Source organism: Neovison vison, chromosome 6 (genome assembly GCF_020171115.1).
Source record: "Neovison vison isolate M4711 chromosome 6, ASM_NN_V1, whole genome shotgun sequence".
Lineage (NCBI taxonomy): Eukaryota > Metazoa > Chordata > Mammalia > Carnivora > Mustelidae > Neogale > Neogale vison.
The window spans coordinates 10,096,637-10,118,431 of record NC_058096.1 but is presented as its reverse complement, the minus strand read 5'-3'; the positions used below and the strand labels follow the sequence as shown (position 1 = coordinate 10,118,431).

Below are 21,795 nucleotides of genomic sequence, written 5' to 3'. Positions count from 1 at the left end.
GGAACTGAACACACCAAATACACCGGAGCTGTGTGTAGACTAAGTATCCCTGAGCACCGAGTGCTGGCCTTGTTTTGGTGACAACTATTTGGTGGTCCTTCTCCTAATCGTTTAACTCTTCAAGGTAGGCAGAGCGGCTGAAAATGCCAAGCGTCTGCCCGACAGGTGGGTGTTACCCGTCTCTGCCTCGCCGTCACTGAGATGAGTCAGGGAGTCACTGTGGCTGTACTCGGGCTGATCTATAAGGAACCCAGGATTTTCAAGTGGAAAGTAACTCCTGTCCAGGCATCTAAGGAAGGACTTGGAGGAACAGAAGGCAAGGTTTACGAGGAACTATTTCATTCCACTTGACAATTCTGGGTGCCCACAAGGATGGGGGTGCTCTTGTCCTTCTCTCCCCCACAGAAACAACATGGCACCAGGGAAACGTGACTGCCAGTCTGCATCGTAAGAACCTCCATTATAAATCTGCTTTTCCACCCAACTTTCCTGTGGACAGGAGCAAGTCTCTTCATCACCCAGCCTCCTTATCTGAAAGCCTGGAATTAAAGGACTAAGACGGATTACTCGGAGGGGCTCTAAAAGCATTCACAGCAATTATATCTGCAGCAATTAGCTACTCAGCTGGTTCTTGCTGGACGCCTCCGAGCACAGGCTTTCTTGAACAACTTCATATGACGTTAGGACTTTCAAAGGTTTCTTTCTTTTTTTCCAGCCAGACACCTGGCCTGTGGGAGCCAGTACCAAGCTCAACTGTCAGACCAGTCCTCGGAGCTTGATCTGGAAGGTAGGGTTCTATCCGGCCTCACTACTCATCTGTGTGCTGCTGAGCACCTCTGCCCAGCACGTCCTCACAGGTCCCTCCCCCTGTGCCTCCTGCGGTGTTGTCAGTGGCCCCCGGGACAGCTAGGAGCCACCCAGGACCATAGTCTTCCTGGATGCTCTTCTCTCTCCTCTCAAGCCTACACTGAGCCTTTCAGGCTACCCTCCTCACTGGGGCCTCCCATTCTGGAGTTTGGTCTCTTCCCCATCATCATCCAAAAGCTGCATGCAGAGGCCATGGGCCACGAGACTCACCTCAAAACCCACTAGCAAATTTTAGGGGTTTGCAGCTGGGAAGAAAGCCAGTCTGCTGAACCTCCTCCACAGACTCACTTCTAGGCTTTTCTGATTGGAAAATAACCATACTAGGGGCACCTGGCGGGGAGTGCTCAGTCAGCTGAGTGCCTGACTCTTGCCTTCCGCTCAGGTCATGATCTCAGGGTCATGAGACTAGAGTCTGCACGAGATTCTCTCTCTTCCTCTCCCACTGCCCCTCCCCCTGCTTGCACACATGTACACTCTCTCTCAAATAAATATATAAGTAAATAAAAATCTCAGAGAATGGGGCATCTAGGTGGCTGAGGGGGTTAAGCCTCTGCCTTTGGCCATGACCTCAGGGTCTTGGGATCGAGCCCTGCATCAGGCTCTCTGCTCAGTGGGGAGTCTGCTTCCCCCTCTCTCTTCCTGCCTGTCTACTTGTGATCTGTCAAAAAAAAAAAACAAAATCTTAGAGAAGAAAAGGAAAAGAATGATACTCATTGGTTCCCAGCCCATCCCTTCTCATCAGCAGCAAGAGGAATGTGAGTCTGAGGTTAATGGTCATCACCCTACCTGTACAATCCACACCCCCTCACCCATGTGCCTTGGGTACATGAAGTCTTTGCTTCAATTTCATCTTCTCCCTGAGGACTTCCTGAACACCCAAGTTTAAACTGCAAACTGTCCCGACCCAGCCAATGCCTAGCTAGCCCTTTTGCTTCGGTTGTCTCCGCAGTATTTATTGATGTTACTTGTGGTCTGTCCGTTCCCACTGGACTGTAAGTGCCATGAGGGTAGGGGTTTTGCCTGTTTTTTTTTTTTTTAAAGATTTTATTAATTTATTCATGAGGGACTGAGAGAGAGAGTGTGTAAGAGGGAGGCAGAGGGAGAAGCAGGCTCCTTGTGGAGCAGGCAGCCCAATACGGGACTTGATCCCAAGGATTGCGACCTGAGCCGAAGGCAGACACCCAACCCATTGAGCCACCCAGGCATCCAGTTTTGTCTGTTTTTATCACGGCTGTATCCTCAGCACCGATGGGAGCACCTGGCACATGATAGGCTCACTAAACACTGACTGAATGGGCGCTCAGACCCTTCATGACCAGGGTCATCCGCCTGTCATTCCTCAGAACCTAGGAAAGCAGAATGTGTCTGGGGCAAAGGAAGCTTGAACTCAGGTTTTCAGCTGCCACGGAACGGAGGAGCATTCAGAAAAGCGACTTGTAGGGGAAACGTGCCGTAACCGAGCTTATCCAGTTTCAAGGAGAACTTGTCTCATTAGAAGTCAAACAGTCTGCAAAGCGTGTAGTCTCTAGTGTTTTCTTCATCATACCAAAAAAGAAAAGAGAACGGATACAAGGGCCTTGTGCTGAGTTGAGCCTCGTACCCTCGTGGGAGCAAAGCGCTGCTGCAACTCCCCTTGGGGTTTTTTGGGAGTATCTTTATGCATGCACAGACACACACACATACATAGAACCCCCCCCCCACACACACACACTCACATACACTGTCCCATGGGCCAAGCTCACTGCTAGAGACAAGAAGAAAAGGAAAAGTATACAAGGCCACAGTCTGAGGGAGAGCCAAGGGCTGCTGGGGAGCACGGAACACAGCCTCCAGGAGGAAGTAAGGCCTACGTGGGGCCCTCCCCCCTCCCTCTCAAACCAGGCCCCAAGATTCCCAGGGACAAAAACAAAAACAAAAACAAGACTGGGCTCCTGCCTTTTCAAGCCTCGGGTGACAGAAGGTGGCGTTTTTAGCTCGCCCGCACGAGCTTCTGGAGACGTGGACCTCCCTGAAAGCAGAGGAGTTCACAATCTGCAGTCACTGGTCGCCCCAGGTACCTCTTGTTTCTGTCTGGTGACTCAGGAGGTAATTGTAGCTTAGGGGAGAGAACCTGCCTGGTTTCTTGTGCTCTTAGCCAGAGGCAGCCCTCTGTGGGGGCGGTGGAGGCAACCCCAGAGAGGGAGAGGGGCAGACGGCTCACAAGTTCAAGATCATTTCTCCTCTATGAACCTGCAATTCCAAGTAGGAACCCTCTCCTCGATGAAGGGACTGTCTGCAGAAAACCCCGCTGGAGGGTGATTATAAAGTAACCCAAGAGTAGGATTCATTTCACCCCGGAGCTCCGGCCTCCACCGCGCTCTCTGAACTCAAGGTACCTCCTAAAGAGAAGGTACAATTTGGTGGCAGGGGGGGATTAGTACTGACAGGTGAGTAGCCTGAAATGGTGCCTGGGGCTTCTGAACTGAGTTTGGAGTCCTGGTTTTCAGCAGAGCCAGCACCAGGGCCGGGACGGGGGGAAGAGGAGAACACGATCCCAGAGGCCCACACCGGCCCACACCAGAGATCGCACTGGCTTCACTGCGCTGCCTGGGCATTCCTGTTCTCCGAGTGGCTCCTCCCCAGCCCACCCCCCGCCCACCCTCCCCTCCTCCGCCCCAAGGCTCCTTCCCTCTGCCCTGGCACACGCCCCCAGTGACCCGCAGAGGTGCGGGGACAGTAAACTGAGGGCCCTTGCCAGGCTGGGTGGTGCCCCAGCCAATGTACGGTGAATGGATAAAGGGAAGAAGGAAGGAGTGATTAAACTGCCCCTCCGGAGGCTACACTGATTCTGGGGTGTGCACCCAGCCGTGCGCAAGATCCTCTCTACTTGCTGACATCTGAAAAGGGATAAGGAAATTCCTTCCTATTCCTAAAAGGCCTGCATGCTGGGTCCCATTCCTAGCCGTGGGGGGAGGGTAGGGGGCAACATCTGATTTCCATCTCTCTCTGTCTCTCTCTCTCTCTGTCGTGTCATAAATGCCAACTGACTTTGGGGCTATCCTCACAGAGGCGAGAGACTGAGGGTCTGTCAAAGTCCTTTAGATAGTGGCTGAGCAGACCCTGCAGGTGTGTGGAAGACCACGGCGTCCTGGTTCCTGAGCACTCGCTGGTTCAAAAAGCAACAGTAACTAGTGGTTTCTAATGGGCTATGAGCCCCACCTCACACCATACAGAGAAAAAGCTTTCAAGGGGCGCCTGAATGGCTCAGTGGGTTAAGCCTCTGCCTTCAGCATAGGTCATGGTCCCAGGGTCCTGGGATCGAGTCCTGCATCGGGCTCTCTGCTCAGCAGGGAGCCTGCTTGCCCCTCTCTCTCTACCTGCCTCTCTGCCTACTTGTGATCTCCTCTGTCAAATAAATAAAATCTTAAAAAAAAAGAAAGAAAGAAAGAAAAAGCTTTCAGGTTGTCTGGGGGCATGAGGACCTCACTGAGGCCAACTTCTGCTCACAGCCAACACACAGCTGAGAAGAAGCGTCCGTCTGGAGGGGAGGAAGTCCTCGGCCATCCATTACCTGAATGGGCAAGAGGCTCTTTGCCTGGGATCCCCAAAGAGCCGCGACGCGGTGATGACCACACAAGTCCCACTGCTGCCGGGCGACGCTGGGCGGGAACGTTCTATTTATACCAAGACACAAATGCCCCCTGTTTACCCTGGTGACCACATCTGAGCCAGTTATAGAATGAAGGACAAGGAGGCTGTCAATACTTCCCTAGCAAAGGCAGACGACCTTCTCCCGGCAAATCCTTCCCAGATCTGAAAGGAACACACTTGCCCCCCTCCGTCTTTTTACCTTGGGGCTCTGCCTACGGAAGCCTGGCTTGCTGGGACCAGCGGCCCAGCCCCACTCCGCTCCACATGCAACAGGAGACTGGCCTTTCCCAGGCATGTTTTGAACTTTCTCTCCTTTGAACTCTGCCACAGTCCCTCCTCGGTCCGAGTACTCCGGTGCGTGAAGGCAGAATCCCAGCTCCATGACAAGGCGTTGAAAGGCTGGTGTAGATGATGCGGAGTCCTCCCGCAGCCTGCGGGGCGCTCCGCCCCCCTCCCCCCAAAGCCTGCCCTGGCTCTCCCCACCCCCAGCTTTTTTTTCTTTTTCCTTTTAACCACTTCTGCTTCCTTCATTTCTTTGCAGCTGCAGCAGAGAGATATAGTAAAGCTACTGTATAGGATTTTGAAAGCAGGGCCTCTGAGAGCTTTCCAAACTCCATACAAGCCGCTTATTCTCTGCCTTGTTTTCTTTGGCTTCAGGTTAGTAACACAGAATGAGTCAAACAGTATTAACTTTCAATAGGGAAGTGGTGTGGTCAACCGAAGCTGTTTGCGGCTAGATTGTGCAGATAGGTAGGACAGGTAATGAAGAACAGCCCAGAACTCTGCGAGGAGGTGAACAAGGGAGGCAGCCCTTGCTGAGAAACATCGAACAATCAAGTCTATGGGACTCAGACCATCCTTTTTGGTTGGCGGAGGAATGCACGCTAAGGTCTCTGACTGGCCAGCTTCAGGAAGCTGGCCATGTTGTGACTCTGTGGCTTGCACAATTGAGTACTTTGTGGATGAAAGGCTGTCTTCTCTTTTTTCTTTCTTTCTCTCTCTCTTTTTTTCTTAAATGATGCCAAAGCATGGGAAATCTAGTTAGGATGATTTCCCCTACTTGAGGCATGTCATTCCGGAGTGGACCTTTATTCATTTCTTGCTCTCACTTGGGGAGTGATCAATGCACCCCCCTCTTTCTCTTCCCCATCTTCCCAGCCCCATCTGGCCCATCTGGACGCTCCCCCACCTTCCCAGTCCCAGATCTCTGTCTCCCCAGGTTGGTGGGCTGGCTGCAGGTCTGCAGGGCCCCGGGGCTCTCTTTCTCCAGGCTGGAAGACGATGCGTTGGAAGCACAATTGCTCCTACAGACATTGATCGAGTCATCTTCTGAGAAGCTGATGAAAGATCTTAAAATCCTCAGATCCTCTCTCATTCTGCAAATGGGAACCGGAGGCTCTGAGAGGGGATGGGGCCACGAGCTCCACAGAGCCAGCCGGGCGGGAAGCTGCGGCTCCCCGGCCAGCGGTCTTTCCACCAGGCCTGTGGCCGCTCCCTTGCCCAGGGCTCAGGATTCCTTTTACAGTTCAACAGAGCAGCTCCCGAGATGAGCCCAGCCCTGGAGACTCAAATTTCAGCAGTTTCCAGTCCTTTCTGCCTGCACTCGGCTGCCTATTTATTTTGCGACTGGCTGAATCACCCAAGGAATAGAACGGAGCTTCTCCCCACCTGCTCCTGGCAGCCAGTCAGCCAGCAAACAGGACAGAAAACCGGCCTCTCTCTGGAGCCTTGAAAGATTCTCACCTCTGAGCTGCTGCAGATTTGACTGGTCCTGGGAAACTGGCATGGAGGCTCGAGGGTGTAACGTTTCACCTCCCTGAAAGCTAATCCAGAAATCTCAGGCAAACAGCATATGTAAAGAGCTATGGGCTAGAAAAAAAAGAGCAAGGACTCCGCCAGCTGCGGTAGGATCTCACATGCTCCCGCTCTTCCAAGTCTTTCATGGAGAGAAAAGGGAATCCTGGAGTTGCAGAGGAAAAACTGCATTTGGCTTTGGAAAAGAAATATGTCTTAAAAGAAAATGCAGCTCTCTTCAACTGTCTGGAGTGCTTCTTTTTGTTTTCAATCTTCTTTAAGGGGACATAGTAGTAGGTAAAGAAAATATCAAGATATTCTGAGGACAAAAGATAAAATTCCTAGCAGCATGGATTTACAGAGGGGGCTGATTTGACTGTCTCTATTTTTGTCTACAATTTTCTTCTGCTCAATTTCAAGACCTCATGAGATGAAATCTACCTCTGAAAAAACCAGTAATTACTTTATTTCAGATCCCTCCGATTTTTGTGTGATATACACAAACAACAATGAATTTTTCTATTGTATTTTTCTATTATTTTAACACAGCTATTAGATTTCTATTACCTAATCTATATGACTGCTTAAAAAGCACCTTGATACATGGGGCTCCTGGGTGGCTCAGTGGGTTAAAGCCTCTGCCTTTGGCTCAGGTCATGATCCCAGGGTCCTGGGATGGAGCCCCACATCAGGCTCTCTGTCCAGCAGGGAGCCTGCTTCCTCCTCTCTCTGCCTGCTTCTCTGCCTACTTGTGATCTCAGTCTGACAAATGAATAAATACATTTTTTCTTAAAAAGCGCCTTGATACATAATATCTCAATTCATCCAAAGCAACCCTATGTTGTAGACAGCTCTTAGGATTATTCCCATCTTACAAGATGACCCAACGGAAGTTTCTAGATGTGAAGAGACGTGGTAGGCACACAGAAGCTTGAATGCTAACGTTCATTTAAAAAACAACTACATTTTGATAAAATCTCTCTTTGGAGAAGGACCCCCTCTCTGCAAGACAATCTGGTTAACAGGATTTTGCTTCAGAGAGGAGTAAGTTGTTGAAGCTGGTTCAGTACTTGGAATTAATAATAGATAGGGTAAGAAGGAAAACAGAAAAAGGCCCTTATTGTATTATATTCTGGGGGCCCGATCTGCCAGGATTTTTCTTTCTTTCTTTTTTTTAATAACTTGGCAATGGCAGATATCTCGCCCTCACTTGGGCAGAATTCCAGTAGTTCCCTTGGTAAGGGCTAAGGGAAGAGGGAAAGGGACCTATATGTCCAGGGCATGTGCTAATATTTAGAAGCTCCTCTGTGCCAGGCTGTGCTGTCGTCAATCTGCACAGGACCTCGGCCCGCCCCTGCCCACCCCACCAAGGCTATCCCCTTCCTGGTTTTTCACCTGTGGAGGCTGAGCTTGGGGAGGCGAATCTGATCTCAGATGAGAGGTGAGGCTGAATGAGGTGGCCAGCTCTCCCGCGGCCAGCCACCACTCTAGTCCGCCTCTCAGGCTAGCTCATTTTATCCTCCTATCCCTCAGCAAGGCAGGAGCCCATTCTACAGATGGGGAAACTGCTGTGCAGCTAGTAAGTAGCAGGGATCACACTTGAAGCCAGGCTGGTCCAGCTCCAATGCCTCGCTCTCTCCTTCCCTCCAGCTCAGAGCTCTCTGCTTGTTTCTGAAACCGGGGCTCTGCCCTGTTGGCAAAGCTGAAGACCAACAAAAAGAGGGGACTCTGTGCCTTTCTCCTCAGCTCTTTAAAATGAACGAATTGGAAATATCACAAACCACTTCAAAGCGAAGTAAAAATAAGGTGATACCAGGAACAAATCCAAAAGGGGCCATGAATGCACACTGTCCTTAAGAATTTACTGATTTCAAAATATTTATTTTTATCTCAGATGACCAGAAGACTTACTTTTAGGCTGTGGCGAACAAAAACAAAAACCAAACCAACCAAACACGTAGCATATCAAATGTTCGACATTTTGGTATATGAAAGAAACCTGAAAGACTTCCATAACAGTCTGAGTTTTAGTCAATACTGGCTTTAATGGGACCTGAGTTTAGTAAATCATGGAAGTACCAAACTAATCTATTGCCATTAACTTACTTTATGGGGGTCTAGGGAGTTAGCAGATTAATTCGGTTGCGTTTCCTTAAAAAAAAAAAAAAAAGGCAAACAAAGAAACTTGCTTCGGGCACTTGAAATTTTTTTTTTTAACCTTGACTTTCAGCTATAAATGTATATGCACAATATCTGACTATCGGCTGTAGCCAACTTTACCAGTAACATCACATAACTTACTTGCACATAGAACCTGACAAATAGACCATATGTGCACGCCCAGTCACGTTATGAAAGAACCAAATGTCAGTGTCTTCTGCGATGTCTGATAATACAGCTGTAATGCCCAGTAACAGACTATACCTAATTTATCCCTTCTTTATTGTCAACTTTCCATAGCCTAAAACCTTCAAAACAAATTATTATAAAGGACAAGAGTACAGAAAGAACAGAAGACAACAATTGCCAAGTTAGTGCAAACGAACCTAAACACAGATCTAGTGTAAGGTGTAGTTTTTACTTGACTGATCTAAGCTGACCTTGTGGGGTTTTCTGTTGTTGTTTGGGGGCGGTGGGGTTCTAGGAGACCCACTGGGTGAATTCTTACTCAATGACTTTCTTGGCTACACGGCTTACGGAAAAAGACCCGAACCTTCGGGAAAACTAACGCGAGTTTGTTTGTTTTCAAAATAAGAAGTGGAAAATGGCTCGTGTGCGGAAAAAATTCTCAACCACTCCGAAGTGAGAAGCTGATCGTGATAATGCTGCGTGGCGGGACCAACAACAGTCCTTCCGCAGGCGAGGTTCCCCGCGCCAGGCCTGGCAGTGGCATTCCCAGCGCTGGAGCCCACCTGTTCCTGCAGCTCCCGAGGTGACCTAGGCCCCTGCTTAGACCCCGCCCCCACACAGTGCAGCTGGATGACCTGCGTGGACCTCAACTGTGCTGCTCCCTAACCACCACAGGTGGGGGGCCGCTCCCGCAGGCCGCAGGGCACAGGGCACAGGGCTTGCAAACCCAGGCGCCGCGTGTGTGCAGAAGGGCCCCCAATTCCACGGGGAGAGCACCTGTGTCTGCAATGTGTCCCTGAATGTCTTTGGAGGAAATGAAGAAAAGCCCTACCCAGCAGGTACTAAAATATCCCCCCAAAACCCCAGAATAAGTCTAGAAAGACACGTTGCTTTAGGGAACTTAGAGGGTGCCTGAGTGTGTCATCCTAAGTCTGCAAAACTTTCGTGTATTTAGCTGGTCCAGGCACCCCGGTGAGGGGAGCTGCTCTCTTCTGAGGCAAGAATTCAGACTCTAACAGACTCTGGCATACTTCATGTCCGTTTTCTAGAACAACATGGAAAGGTCTCCCCTCCAGCTTGTCATGCATATATTGAAAAGAGCCCACGCGTTAGATCTCAGTACCGACTTTCATTTGTTACTCAAACAGGATTTTTTTCCCCCTGGAATTTTTCACAAAGTTCAACATTTGGGAGTAAGGCCATTTTACTAAAGAGGGACTTAGGAACAGTGCCCAGAGTGTTTCAAGGGTCCATAAAAATGCCAGAAAAGAAATTTTACTGGGTCTAAATACAAAAGGAAAACTGAAAAAAAAATCAAAATATATAAATGTTTAATTAAATGTCTTAAAAAATGCAGCATGATGGCAACTTCATGAATTTTTAAACTTAGGATTCACTTTTTATTTTTTGGTTTAGAGTTTTCGCATAGCCAAAGGATTCCAAGACTAAATGCAAATAATTGCTCTGTCTTCCGAACACTTATCCTGTATTCTAAATGTTCTACAGAGGCTGTCTCCTCCAGCCTCCCAGTGCTGTGAGGTCAGTACGGCCACTGTCCTTGGAGGCTCGGCCAGGCCAGCCAACGCCCACCAGGTATGGTCACCCACACAGTTAGCAAGTACTAGAATGGGGAATCTCAACCTTGATTGTAATCACAATGTTCACGGCAAAGGAAATCAGGGCCAAAGGTAATGAAACGAGTTACTCATAGCCAGATAATTTCAAAAATAAATGACAAAAGCCCTTTCAAAAATTTACAGCCAAAAAAAAAAATATATCTAACATATTATGTACCTGGGTACAGGTGGCTATGTCCGACCTCACATAGGACAAAATCTCCTTCTCCCAGGGAAGGGGAGCCTAGCAGACGCGTCCTCTAAGGGGCCTTGTTTGTGGGGAACCCATGACTCTTTTTTTCTGACAATATTTTGTTACCCCTTCTGAGTGGGAACTAATTTGGAGATTATCTCATCCATCGCCTGGTTGGACAGAAGAGGAAAGTGAGGACCAGGATAAAAGCACTTATGATAATTGCCCAAGGTCACGCCCACTGGCCTGGTGGCGCCAGTGTGAACCTAGGTCCTCCGTTCAGGATCCAGAGACCTTCCTACATGTTTTAAGATTAAGAAATGGAAGCCTAAATAAAGGCAGATTTTTTTTTCCTTTAGCCCTTTATATACTAAATTCTAACAAGGATTGTGACATACTGGCTTAGATCCTGACCTCACTGGGGTGACACCTAAAATAGAGCTTGGGGGGGGTGCCTGGGTGGCTGAGTGGGTTAAGTGTCTGCCTTGGGCTCAGGTCACGGTCTCAGGGTCCTGGGATTAGCCTCAAGTCTGGCTCCCTGGTCAGTGGGTAGCCTGCTTCTCCCTCTCCCTCTGCTCCTCCTCCTGGCTTTCTCTCTCTCAAATAAATAAATAAAATCTTAAAAAAAAAATAAATGAAATAGCACTTCGGTTTGCCGTGGCCCCACTGGAAAGAGAAATCCAAGAGAATGGTCTAATTTTCATTGCATGCGTTTTCTCTCACCTCTCCCCCTCTGTTAGACTGGAAAGGCACCTAGATCCTTTCCTGGGGTTCTCACTGGTACCACCTGGAAGGAATTTTCTCCCTTCCTTTCTATAGCAATACAAATCCCAAATAAAAATCCTAGTGACTTCAATCTAGACAGGCTTGTTACCAAGAAGTCACAGGCCTCTCCAGGTCTTGGTGAGCTGATGGAGGGGGATTATCACTGCTTCCAGGGGGAGAAGCATACTTTCCCCCAGGATCCTTTTATATTCCCATTCATCTCGTGAACCTTCCGGATCTTGGCCTGAATTAAGTCTGTAGAAAACTTAAGGGTCAGGGACATCTTTATGTATATAAAATTCTTCTTAGTCTAGTTTGATGCTACTAAAATAATAAATAGAATGAGGTTCTAAAATTCACTGGACACATTTAGGCAGAGTACTATCAATCTTTGAAAAACTGCTTTTGCCAAGTCTTGGGGTAGTTTGGGTACTTAGCATGGCAAGAATTAAAGTACCAGTGGAAGTCACCCAGAATGTCCATTTTAGCACCAAAATGCCTTTCAGAGTGGGGAGGAGGAACATAAGTAAGAAGAGCATTTCCTCCTCCTCTTGGAGCCTCTGTCTCCTACTTTATATCTGGGTGGGAGGGAAGAAAGCATTATTTCCTTTCTCTTTTGTGAATCAGGATTTCATCTAGTAAGAACTAAGGTCCAAATCTGATATTTGAAGAATCTAAGGGATTAAGTAGATCACTGTTCACTGCCTGGAAGAAATGTTTAAGCTCTTCTGAGCAAACAAAGTGACCGTAGATGGATCATTACAATCCTGAGCTCAAAGACGTATAAAACTGCCTGCTATTCCACTAATCGGTGAAGAGCAAAGGACGCAACTTTCCATCCCTTGAAAGGGCCTCTCTAGTCCCTACCTGGACCCTCATGGAAGCTCTTTGCCAAAGGGAGGGACCAGAACTTGGAATGTTCGCCTGGCGATCATTTTGTCACATTATCTAGCTTTCCTGCAGGCCAACAGCGGAGGCCCCTGCTTCAGGTCCCTGTTGATGCCATCCCACAAGCAGACCCTGGGGACAGACGTGGAGCCAACCACCAGTACCTGGGGTCACATGGCTGCCTGTTGGGTCCTGCCCCCTGCCCCAGGATCCACCCGGGAGCGCTGATTCCCCGCCTGCCCGATGACTGCCAAGGCTCTGAGGCTCTGCTTTCTTCAAGACTGTATTTGAACCAGAATTATATTGATAAACCCTCCTAATAAAGAATTTCTGAAACAGAAATTTCAATACAATGAAGCCCAAGGAGGAGATGGTGCAGTTCTTAGAACCAGACACTGGCGTCTGTGGGTCACCGTGTCTGGACTGCTTCTCTCCAATTCTGGCTTCCTGATGGTATAACCTTGGGCAAGGGACCTCACTTCTTTTTGTTTCAACTTCCTTATCTGTTTTTGCAAAGATGATACCAACTAATCTATGGGAAGCTCTTTGAATGGTGCTGGGTGAACAATGGTACTAATTGCCAGCTATTTTTATTATTAGGTGTTTTATTATTATTATTTTAAAAGATTTTATTTATTTATTTGACAGAGAGAGTGCATGAGCGGGGGGGAAGGGCAGAGGAAGCAGCAGACTCCCTGCTGAGCAGAAAGCCCCACATGGGACTTGATCCCAGGACCCTGGGATCATGACCTGAGCTGAAGGCAGACACTTAACTGACTGAGCCACCCAGGTGTCCCTAAGTATTTTTATTTTTAAGAGAAAATAATATTTTAAAAACCCTGTTCCTTAGTCAGTCACACGAGCAATCTGTAAACATTTCTGCTCATGCTGCATTTTTCCAAAGAAACTTGACTTCAAATATTTTTAGGCCCATTACTGCCATAGTTTTCAGGTACTTTCACACATTCCTTTTTTTCCCTCCAAACATGGTCTCCATTTTAAGGATCTCGTTTCTTCTATCTCTGTTAGAGATTTGCTGCTTCCATTCCAGATCATAGAAGGAAATATATTTGTGTGGTGTAACTGCAACAAAATCCTTAGCAAAGCGACAAAGTGATAAAGGGTTAGGCCCTCCAGGGCACCCATGTTAACTTTGTTTCCCTATTTTAAAAAGGTTAGTCGGCAAGAAGGTTAGTGCCCCAGAAAAAAGTATTTTCTGAAGCTTTTAAGGAACGGCTCCACCTAGCTATCTGTGATTGTGAACTCCAAGCCCACACAACAGTTTCTGTGAGGGACCTGAGGCCAGGAGTTCTCCCAGAAATGGCCAGTATTGGTTGTATTAATCTTTTCAAGTTTTAATTAGGTCACTGAGTGTTCCGGATGTAACCGATACCCGGCCAGACGGGTCATGGCTTGTGATGTAGAATGACGACCCAGTCCCTATCCCTGGGATTCCCACCCCTTGCCATCGGGTTGCTCAGGGTCCCGACTGCTCACTCCCCTCAATGTCTCCTTAGCAAAATATCTTCCTCCACAGCACTGAGGTGCTACCTAGTCTCTGCGGAGAATGCGCTTCATTATCTTAATAGTATCGTATTACAGATGCATGGGTTAGAGCTAGAGTTTTTCACCAGATCCCCCCAAGTATACAAATATACATAAAAACAACTCCCAAATATCCTTGTCCTGAAAAATCCCATCAGTCCAACTCTTGCACTTAATGAGAACACTATCTTTCGATACATTAACAGGCCACAAAGTGTTCTATCTATGAACTGAAAACAGATTCCCCATTGCTGCTGAACGGAGCCCAGCCCAGGATATCTTCTGATGGTGCTCTTTCTCCATAATAAATTCAATTTTTCATCCACTGGTAATTTCCCTATTAGTCTGAGATGTCAATAAAATCCCACAAAATGTGGGGGAAAAAACACCTTGTGACCCCTCGTACACAAGTGTTTCAAGTTGAAGGCTCCATGCTTGCGACGAGACACCACCATTTGCCCTTTCTAGACCATCTTACAGCAGGCATGAACCTGAGACGTCCTGGAAGCCAACACCTCATCTCAAACATGTGGCTACGAAGCCACATCAGAGAGCTTAGAATAGGTCATGTACGTACGGCACAGGTGGATGGAGCGGTGCACGGATGGAAGGACAGATGGATGGACAGACAGATGTGCCAGGAGCTCCTCATTCTCTTTCTGCCTTCATCACCAACTATTTCCTTTCAACCAAAGTACATCATTTCAATTCTCTGGGCTTTTCCCTTTTTTCAGTCTGAGGCCATTAGGCCTGGAGGCTCTCCCTTCATCTCCCCTAGTCTTTGATTTCATGAAACAACAGAACTTTTCAAAACTATTTGAGTTGTGAATGCCAGAGCCACCTTACCAGGATTGGCCAGAATTCATAGTCCTGTTATGAGAAAAGGGACTTGGGAGGTGTTATTAATCCACAGATGTGACACTGAGTGGGCATCCTGATTGACATGCAATGACCTCTCTTAGCATTGCATTAGAAAGTGACTGTGAGTTATTCACAAGGGCCAAGACCAAAGACAACCCAAGTGTCCATCAATCAATGAATGGATAAAATACACACATGCACACACAGACACACACACAGACACACACACACACACACACACCCAGTGGAGTATTATTCAGCCTTGTAACGAAGGAATGTCTACCATTTGCAACAACATGAGTGAACACCGAGGGCATTATGCTGCATGAAATAAGTCAGATGGAGAAAGACAAGAACTGTATGATCTCACATGTAAAATCTAAAAAAAAGAAAAAGGAACTCCTAGAAACAGAGAGCAACAGATTGGTGAAGTCCGGGGCGGGGAATGGGGGCTGAGTGGGAGTGTAGGGAAGTGGGTGAAGGTGGTCAGAAGGTAAAAGCTTCCAGCTATATGGTGAACAAGTCCTGGGGATGTCAAGTATAGCATGATAACTAGAGCTAACAACACCATATTGTATATTTGAAAATTGCTAGCAGAACAGATCTTAAAAGTTCTCATCACACACACACACACACACACACAAACTGTAGCTGTCTGAGGTGATGGGTGTGTTTACTCATATTACTGTGGCGATCATTTTGTAACATACACATATATCAAATCATCATGTTCTGAACCAGAAACTTACACAATGTTGTATGTCAATTATATCTCAATAAAACTGAGGAAAACTTGCTTCACTTTGTCTTTGAAAGAAAGAGAAAGAAAGAAGGAAAATGGTTGTGAGTCGAGCTTCATCAAAAAGTAGTTCCCACCTTGAATCTAGATTTTCACATAATGAGGAAGACAGCCATGAAAATTAGCCCTGAAGGCCCACCCTTGCTTCCTAGGGTGAATAGAAAAGTCAGGATTACTCAAGCCACCCGGGAGCCTGTGTGCATTCAATTATTTTTCTAGAAGTCCTTTGTGCCCTGTGAGACTATCTAGAAACTCTAACACCTCCCTCTCCATGCTTACTACATTCCATTTAATTTTTCCTAAGACCCCAAATTCCACTTGTCAGGAAAGACTCCGTAAGAATGGGTCCTCCTTGGAGCAAATCCCTTCTGTCTGTTCAAGGAGCCATTCTCAATAATGACTGTTTTCTGAAGTTAGAAAACAGCAGGAGGGCAAACAGGATACACACGCTGCCACAATACTGTATTTTCCCCCCTCTGACTGCCAATTCTGAAAAGTCAGAGCACCCACCATTTTTCTTCTGAAGCTGGGTGGGTCTTCAAATGTTATGGGAAATATTGGCAGTGGGGCAAAACCCACCCTTTTTCTAATGCAGAAGAGAGTAACAGGTAGAGGAATACCACGGGGTCACTGGTTTAGTTTCTTCCTCCAGGCAGGTTGGCATATGAATGATTAGAATGTCTTCTACTTTTTTTTTTTTAATTATGTTCGGTTAGCCACCATAGAGTACATCATTAGTTTTTGATGCAGCGTTCAATGATTGAATGGTTCTATTTTTTAACAGAGAGCAGTTCTCCAGGCACCTGAGTGGGCCTTTCTCAAAGTTTAATTACCCTCAAAGTCAATTTCCTCACACCTCACAACTGCCCGTCCGCAGCCCTGTGCCTGGCTAGAACCGAAGTCTGCTTCCTCTCTGGGTCTCTGCAGAGAGCCAAGGCACCTGCGCCATGTTTCTGTCACATTATTAACATAGCAGGGTCGCTATGAGTCTTCAGTTTGCTGCCCCTACTTGGGAAACCTACAAGGGCGGGTCTGGTTGTCACTGTGTGGTCTCCTGCCCGTGACCTGCTTTTCAAACACAAGTTGGAATCAGGGGATGCTACCAACTCCCAGAGTTTCCCGAGTCTGGGCATGACTGGATCTTCTCCATGACTTCAAAAAAAAAAAGCGGAGAGGGGGTACACAAGGTCAGGAACGATGGGAGTCACAGACTAGGCAAATGGCAGTAAGGGGATGGTGAATGAAATGCCATGTCATGTCCCGGGGGGGCTGTCCCTGGTGGGTATGGTGGTGCCTTGTGGGGGTTCTTCCCACTCTGGGGCATTGAGGAAGCTGAGGAAGCACATGGGATGGTTCTAGCAAGTGACTGAGACACCCTGAGGCTGTGGCCAGGACCGCAGGAAACCCTCCCACAGCTGGGGTGAGCACAGGGTGCGTGATATGGAGAGCCACGCCTGGGGACCCCACCGCCCCAGCAGCATCCCCACCATGAGAAGTGCCTCTGGGGGACCGCCCCACTAGCGGCAGCCTCAGAGGCAGCCAGGAGCCTCTACTGGGAATGGAGAACATTGGCTGAGTTCGTCCTCTGTGCCAGGCACCCAGCACTGTCTCCTCCTGTCTCAGAAAGCAGCTCTCACTATTGTCTCCATTTTGCAGATGAGGAGACTGAGGTCCAGGGAAGCTCCGTAACTTGCTGAAGGCTTATGTGCCTGAACCACCAGACTCCTCTTGTTTTGCCCCCAGAGCCCAAATTCCTAACCACTCCGGCTTACAACCTGATCTCCCTGGATCTCGACCTACAGGCATAGCGGGAAGCCTTGTTTTTGAATCGCTCTCCCATCAGAAGAGAGAGTACTCATTTTCCACCAGGGACCTGATAGGGTTTGGAGGCATGCAGACGCCGGGCAGAACCCAGCCTCTGTGCTGGGGAAGGGTGTGGCTCTGGAGAAGAGTGTTACTCTTGGGTTTACTCAAAGATAGTCATTAAGTCACCGTGAAGACATCCTTCTGCAGACTAAACAACCCCACTGCTTTTTTAAAAAGTTTTCCTCACAGGAGATCTTTTTTTGGTACCGTCTTTCTATATTTACTGGTTTTCCCCCGGGAATTCTTCTGCCCTCCCATTCTCTATTTTAATCAGTCCTGTAATAAGATTCTGATCTGTGCCACAGAAAGAAAAAGGTCATTTTCATAGTTTTCATCTCTTGCCTTAACAAATGGACAAAAGGCCAGCATGGATGGTAATCAGCCCCTTGTGGTCTGCTCTGAGGCTCAGGCACTTTTTCTTGGTGCCCAGGCCCCCTCGTGCCCCGCACACATCCATTTACTGTTTGTTTCTGATCCTGTGCTCACCTCACTGTGCATTTGAGGAACAAGTCCTCAGCCTCCTGTGGCCCTGAAATGCTTCAAACACACACTTGACTCAGCCCGATTTGCTTCTCTGCCCCCTAAGAGAATGCTCTAAAAGGAGTCCAGGGCTCAGAGACAGACTTTGAGGGGTGAGTGTCAACCATAGATATTTTCTCTCTGCAGGGGCCGCAGAGTCCTCTCTGACAGAGATAGCCACACGTAGCCACATGTAGCAGTGTCAGGCCAGCCCAAGGATTCTGAGATACCGTCCCCGGTGCCTCAGTTTACCAGCCCGGAAGGCGTGCCAGCCCCGATGGGGGGCCCACTTACTTCGAGGTTCTCGGGGTCCATCCACTGTGATTTTGATGGCTCTGTGGTAAGTGGCAACTTGGGGTGGATTGGTGAAAACGGTGATGGTCAGAGTGAAGCTCTTCCCTGTTGGAACACAAAAGGGAACACCACAAAATGAGCGGATGGTCGGGTGGACCTGCCACCTCCATGAATTTATGCTTCCCAGCCCTCAGACTAGAAAGCTGGTACTTCTTCAGGACAAGTGAGTGGTTTTTCCAACACTTCCCTAGCTTCGGCTTTGCTTAGATTCTGAAGGGCACACCTCCCGTGTTGGTCTTGAAGCTCACACTTCATGTGGTTACATGGCTTTCGTTAAATCATCAATAAACAACACAGGATCAAGAGAGATTTGGTTTTGTTTTCTTTCGAGTCGAGACTCTAGGGAACATGGGATTGGATTGGCAGCTACCCACTCCCCCCAACTGTCTCCACGAGTAAAAGAAACCGTATCCATCCTTCCCTTCTAACATAGCATTAGGAATGACAGAAATCCCGAGTTTGCGAAGAGGCGAAGTTAAAATTATTCCCTCTGTATTTCAAAAACACTAATTGTGGTTAATTGACTTTAAATATTACTTTTCAATGCTAGATGTTATTAGAGGCACTCAAGGGATTGGCCAGACAAAATTTATAGTCAATAAACGGACTTAACGATATGGAACTGACAGATTGAGATTCAATAAGGACTATAAACGTACACACACACGTGGATCTCCACCTAAACCGCTTACAGACACGCGTGGCATGCAACTGTGTTTTCATTACAGGTGTTCACCGCTATGCTTTTGGTAACTTTAAAAAAACTATTGAAAAATATATTTATAAGTTAGAATACAAGGGCTAAAATGTAAGTAAATAATTAATACAAGTATACCAACGATTAATATTAATAATATAAGTAATAATATGTATTTATATTAAAAATTTAAAATATTTCTTCTTGGCCAAGCACTTTAGAGGATGAACTGCAGGTTTGAATGCTGACTAGCTGTCCTTTGGCAAGACCCCTCTGTGCCTCAGTGTCCTTAACCTGGAAGATGGGTACGCACGGCATGTTGTACCTTACAGCATTTGCAGGGAAGTTAAATGAGTTCATAGGAGTAAAACCATTAAAACGGTACCTGGGGCATGAAGGTATGTGTGTGAGAGTGTGTGTGTGTGTGTGTGTGTGTGTGTTGTGCCCACTTTGGTTATTTTTCTTCTCGGTTTCTCAGAGTTTTCCAACAGGATTCTAAGGTTTGACTAAGCATGACGCTCAAACCGCCCACATCATGGCAGTGGGTTTCTGTTGAACAGTGTCTCCTCTTAGTTATGTAAAATGAAACAAAACCAAACAGAAATGAAAGGAAAACAAAACAGGCCCATTCATTCCCCTATCTGCTCCAAAGCTTCTTAAAAAAATCAACTTGCCTTCCTTGCTCGTTAGAGCAGAATACTTTCAACTGTCATGCATGTTTTAATACAAAAGAAAGCCACGAACAAGGTTCAGTAAAAATACATAGGCCCTCCAATGGCATAGGGGTTAGGGGTGCCAACCCCTGCACTGTGGAAATTCCTGTATAACCTTTGACATCCCCCCAAAAGGACCATTAGCCTACTGCTGACCAGAAGACTCACCCACAATGTAAGCAGTCAATTAACACATATTTTGGATTTCCTATGTAGTATGTACAATGTTCTTACAATACAGTGTAAGCTACAGAAAAGAAAACATTATTAAGAAAATTGTAAGGAAAATACGTCTACAGTCCTGTACCACATTTATCAGAAAAAATCTGCATGTCAGTGGGCCTGCGTGGTTCAGCCCATGTTGTTTAAGGGTCAACTGCGTCATCTTTGGCTGCAGCAACCGAGTGATTCCTAATCATGAAAAGCGCCAGTGAACACTCCCCAAGGACTTGCACCGTGTCTCCTGGGAAGCCTGTGATAAGAACAGTGACAGGGGCTCCTGGCTTAGTGGGTTAAAGCCTCTGCCTTCGGCCCAGGACATGATCTCAGGGTCCTGGGATTGAGCCCCACATCAGGCTCTCTGTTCAGCAGGGAGCCTGCTTTCCTTCCTCTCTTTCTGCCTGCCTTTCTGCCTACTTGTGATCTCTGTCAAATAAATAAATAAATAAAATCTTAAAAAAAAAAAAAAGAAGAAAAAGAACAGTGACAAACCGCAATTGGATGCTGAAACGGGCTTTGTCCGGCCTGGCTATACAACCAAAGTCATGGCCGACCTATCTGCCTGGCGAGGTGAGACTGCTTTCTGGGGAGGGGTGCCCACGGGCCCAAAGCACTGGAGAAGCCCGGGGGGTCCAGCCCCCAGACTGCTCTTCCCATAGGCTGCTCTTCTATCCCGGAACCCAGAGAAGATTCCTTTTGGGCTTTAGGGGTTTGCCATCTTGAGAACATGGTTCACACGTGGCTTCAGGAAGATGCTCCAGATCACCTCTCCCCTGGCATCTTGCCAAAGTAGGGGGTGGGCAGGAGGGACTGCACCTCAGGCCCAGAGAGCTGGGCACAGTGATGTGGAGGTGGGCGGCACTTCCGGCAAGAGGGTTAGATGTGAGTTCTTAGAACTAATGATTTGACCTCTCCCGTCTCCTGGTCTGCAGAACAGGGGGTTCCGGACTTGTGGGATACCCACAAGGTCACCTGCAACTCTGACTTTATCTTCTGACTTTGCAGCCCTCCCGGCGTCCACGTTCATGGGCACACGTGTGCTTCCTCAGTTGCCTGGGCTGCTGTCGCAAACCAGCAGAGACCCACAGGCTGAAGGCAACAGAATTCTATGCACCCTGTCACACTTTTGGAGGCTACAAGTCCAAAATCAAGGTGTTGGCTGGGCCACGCTTTATCTGAAGGCTAAATCCTTCAGATAAACTAGGGGAGATAAACTAGGGGAGAATCCTTGCTGGCCTTGCCCCAGTGCTGGTAGTTCCTGGCAATTCTTGGTTTTCCGTGGTTTGCAGCTGCATCTCACAGTTTTTGCCTCTGTTGTCACATGGCCTTTTCCCCCGTGGGTCTTCGGTCTCCAAATCAAGTTTTCTTTATAAGGATTCTGGTCAATGGAGTTAGGGCTCACCCTAACGCAGGATGCCCTCGCCTTATTGATTACAGCTGCAAAGCCCCTCTACCAAAATAAGGTCACACATTCCATGGTTCCTGGTGCACATGATTTAGGGAACACTATTCAACCTAGTTTGAGTTCGGACACCAAGTGTCTTAAGAGTTCCAGTCTTGGCACTGTGGGGTCACAACTGCTCTATGGGCAACTATTCTTTTTACCTCCTGAAATGGGTCCCACTCCTGTGGAAGCCTTGCTGTAATCATCCTATTCTTGGTTTCCTAAATGACAGGAGAGAATTATCATCTTCATAATACCGGCATTTTTAGGTTTGTGTAGGACTTAGAACCTTCCAAACACATTCCCACATACTTTTGCATTTGATGCTCATAACGTTCTTGTGAAATAAACGAGATAGATTTCATTGTTCCTGGTGGACAGGTAGCAAAGCCAAGGCTCAGAGATGTTCAGCCATTGCCCAAAGTCACACAGCTTGTATACATGGCAGAACCCAGATGTCTCAGCTTTACACCCACTGTTCTTTGCATTATTGTCACGGGATCCCAAATCTCTACTTGCAAACTCAGTGACACCAGCACCAGGAATCCAGACTCTTGGTACTTTTCCCATGCTCCACCACCACTCAAAAAAGTGAATACATGGATGCCTGGGTCACTTTTTCGGTTAAGTGTCTGCCTTCTGCTCAGGTCATAATCCCAGGGTCCTGCTATCAAGT

The 21,795-nt window shown here is 47.5% G+C and overlaps 1 protein-coding gene across 5 annotated transcripts in view; it reads right to left on the bottom strand.

Moving 5' to 3' along the window:
* RUNX1 (RUNX family transcription factor 1) overlaps window positions 1-21,795 on the bottom strand; it is a 247,645-nt gene that overhangs the window by 45,750 nt on the left and 180,100 nt on the right. For all 5 annotated transcript variants that reach the window (XM_044250971.1, XM_044250967.1, XM_044250968.1 and 2 more), the window contains one exon: window positions 17,987-18,091. In XM_044250971.1, the coding sequence (XP_044106906.1) occupies window positions 17,987-18,091 (105 nt within the window). The remainder of the gene's footprint in view (window positions 1-17,986; window positions 18,092-21,795) is intronic.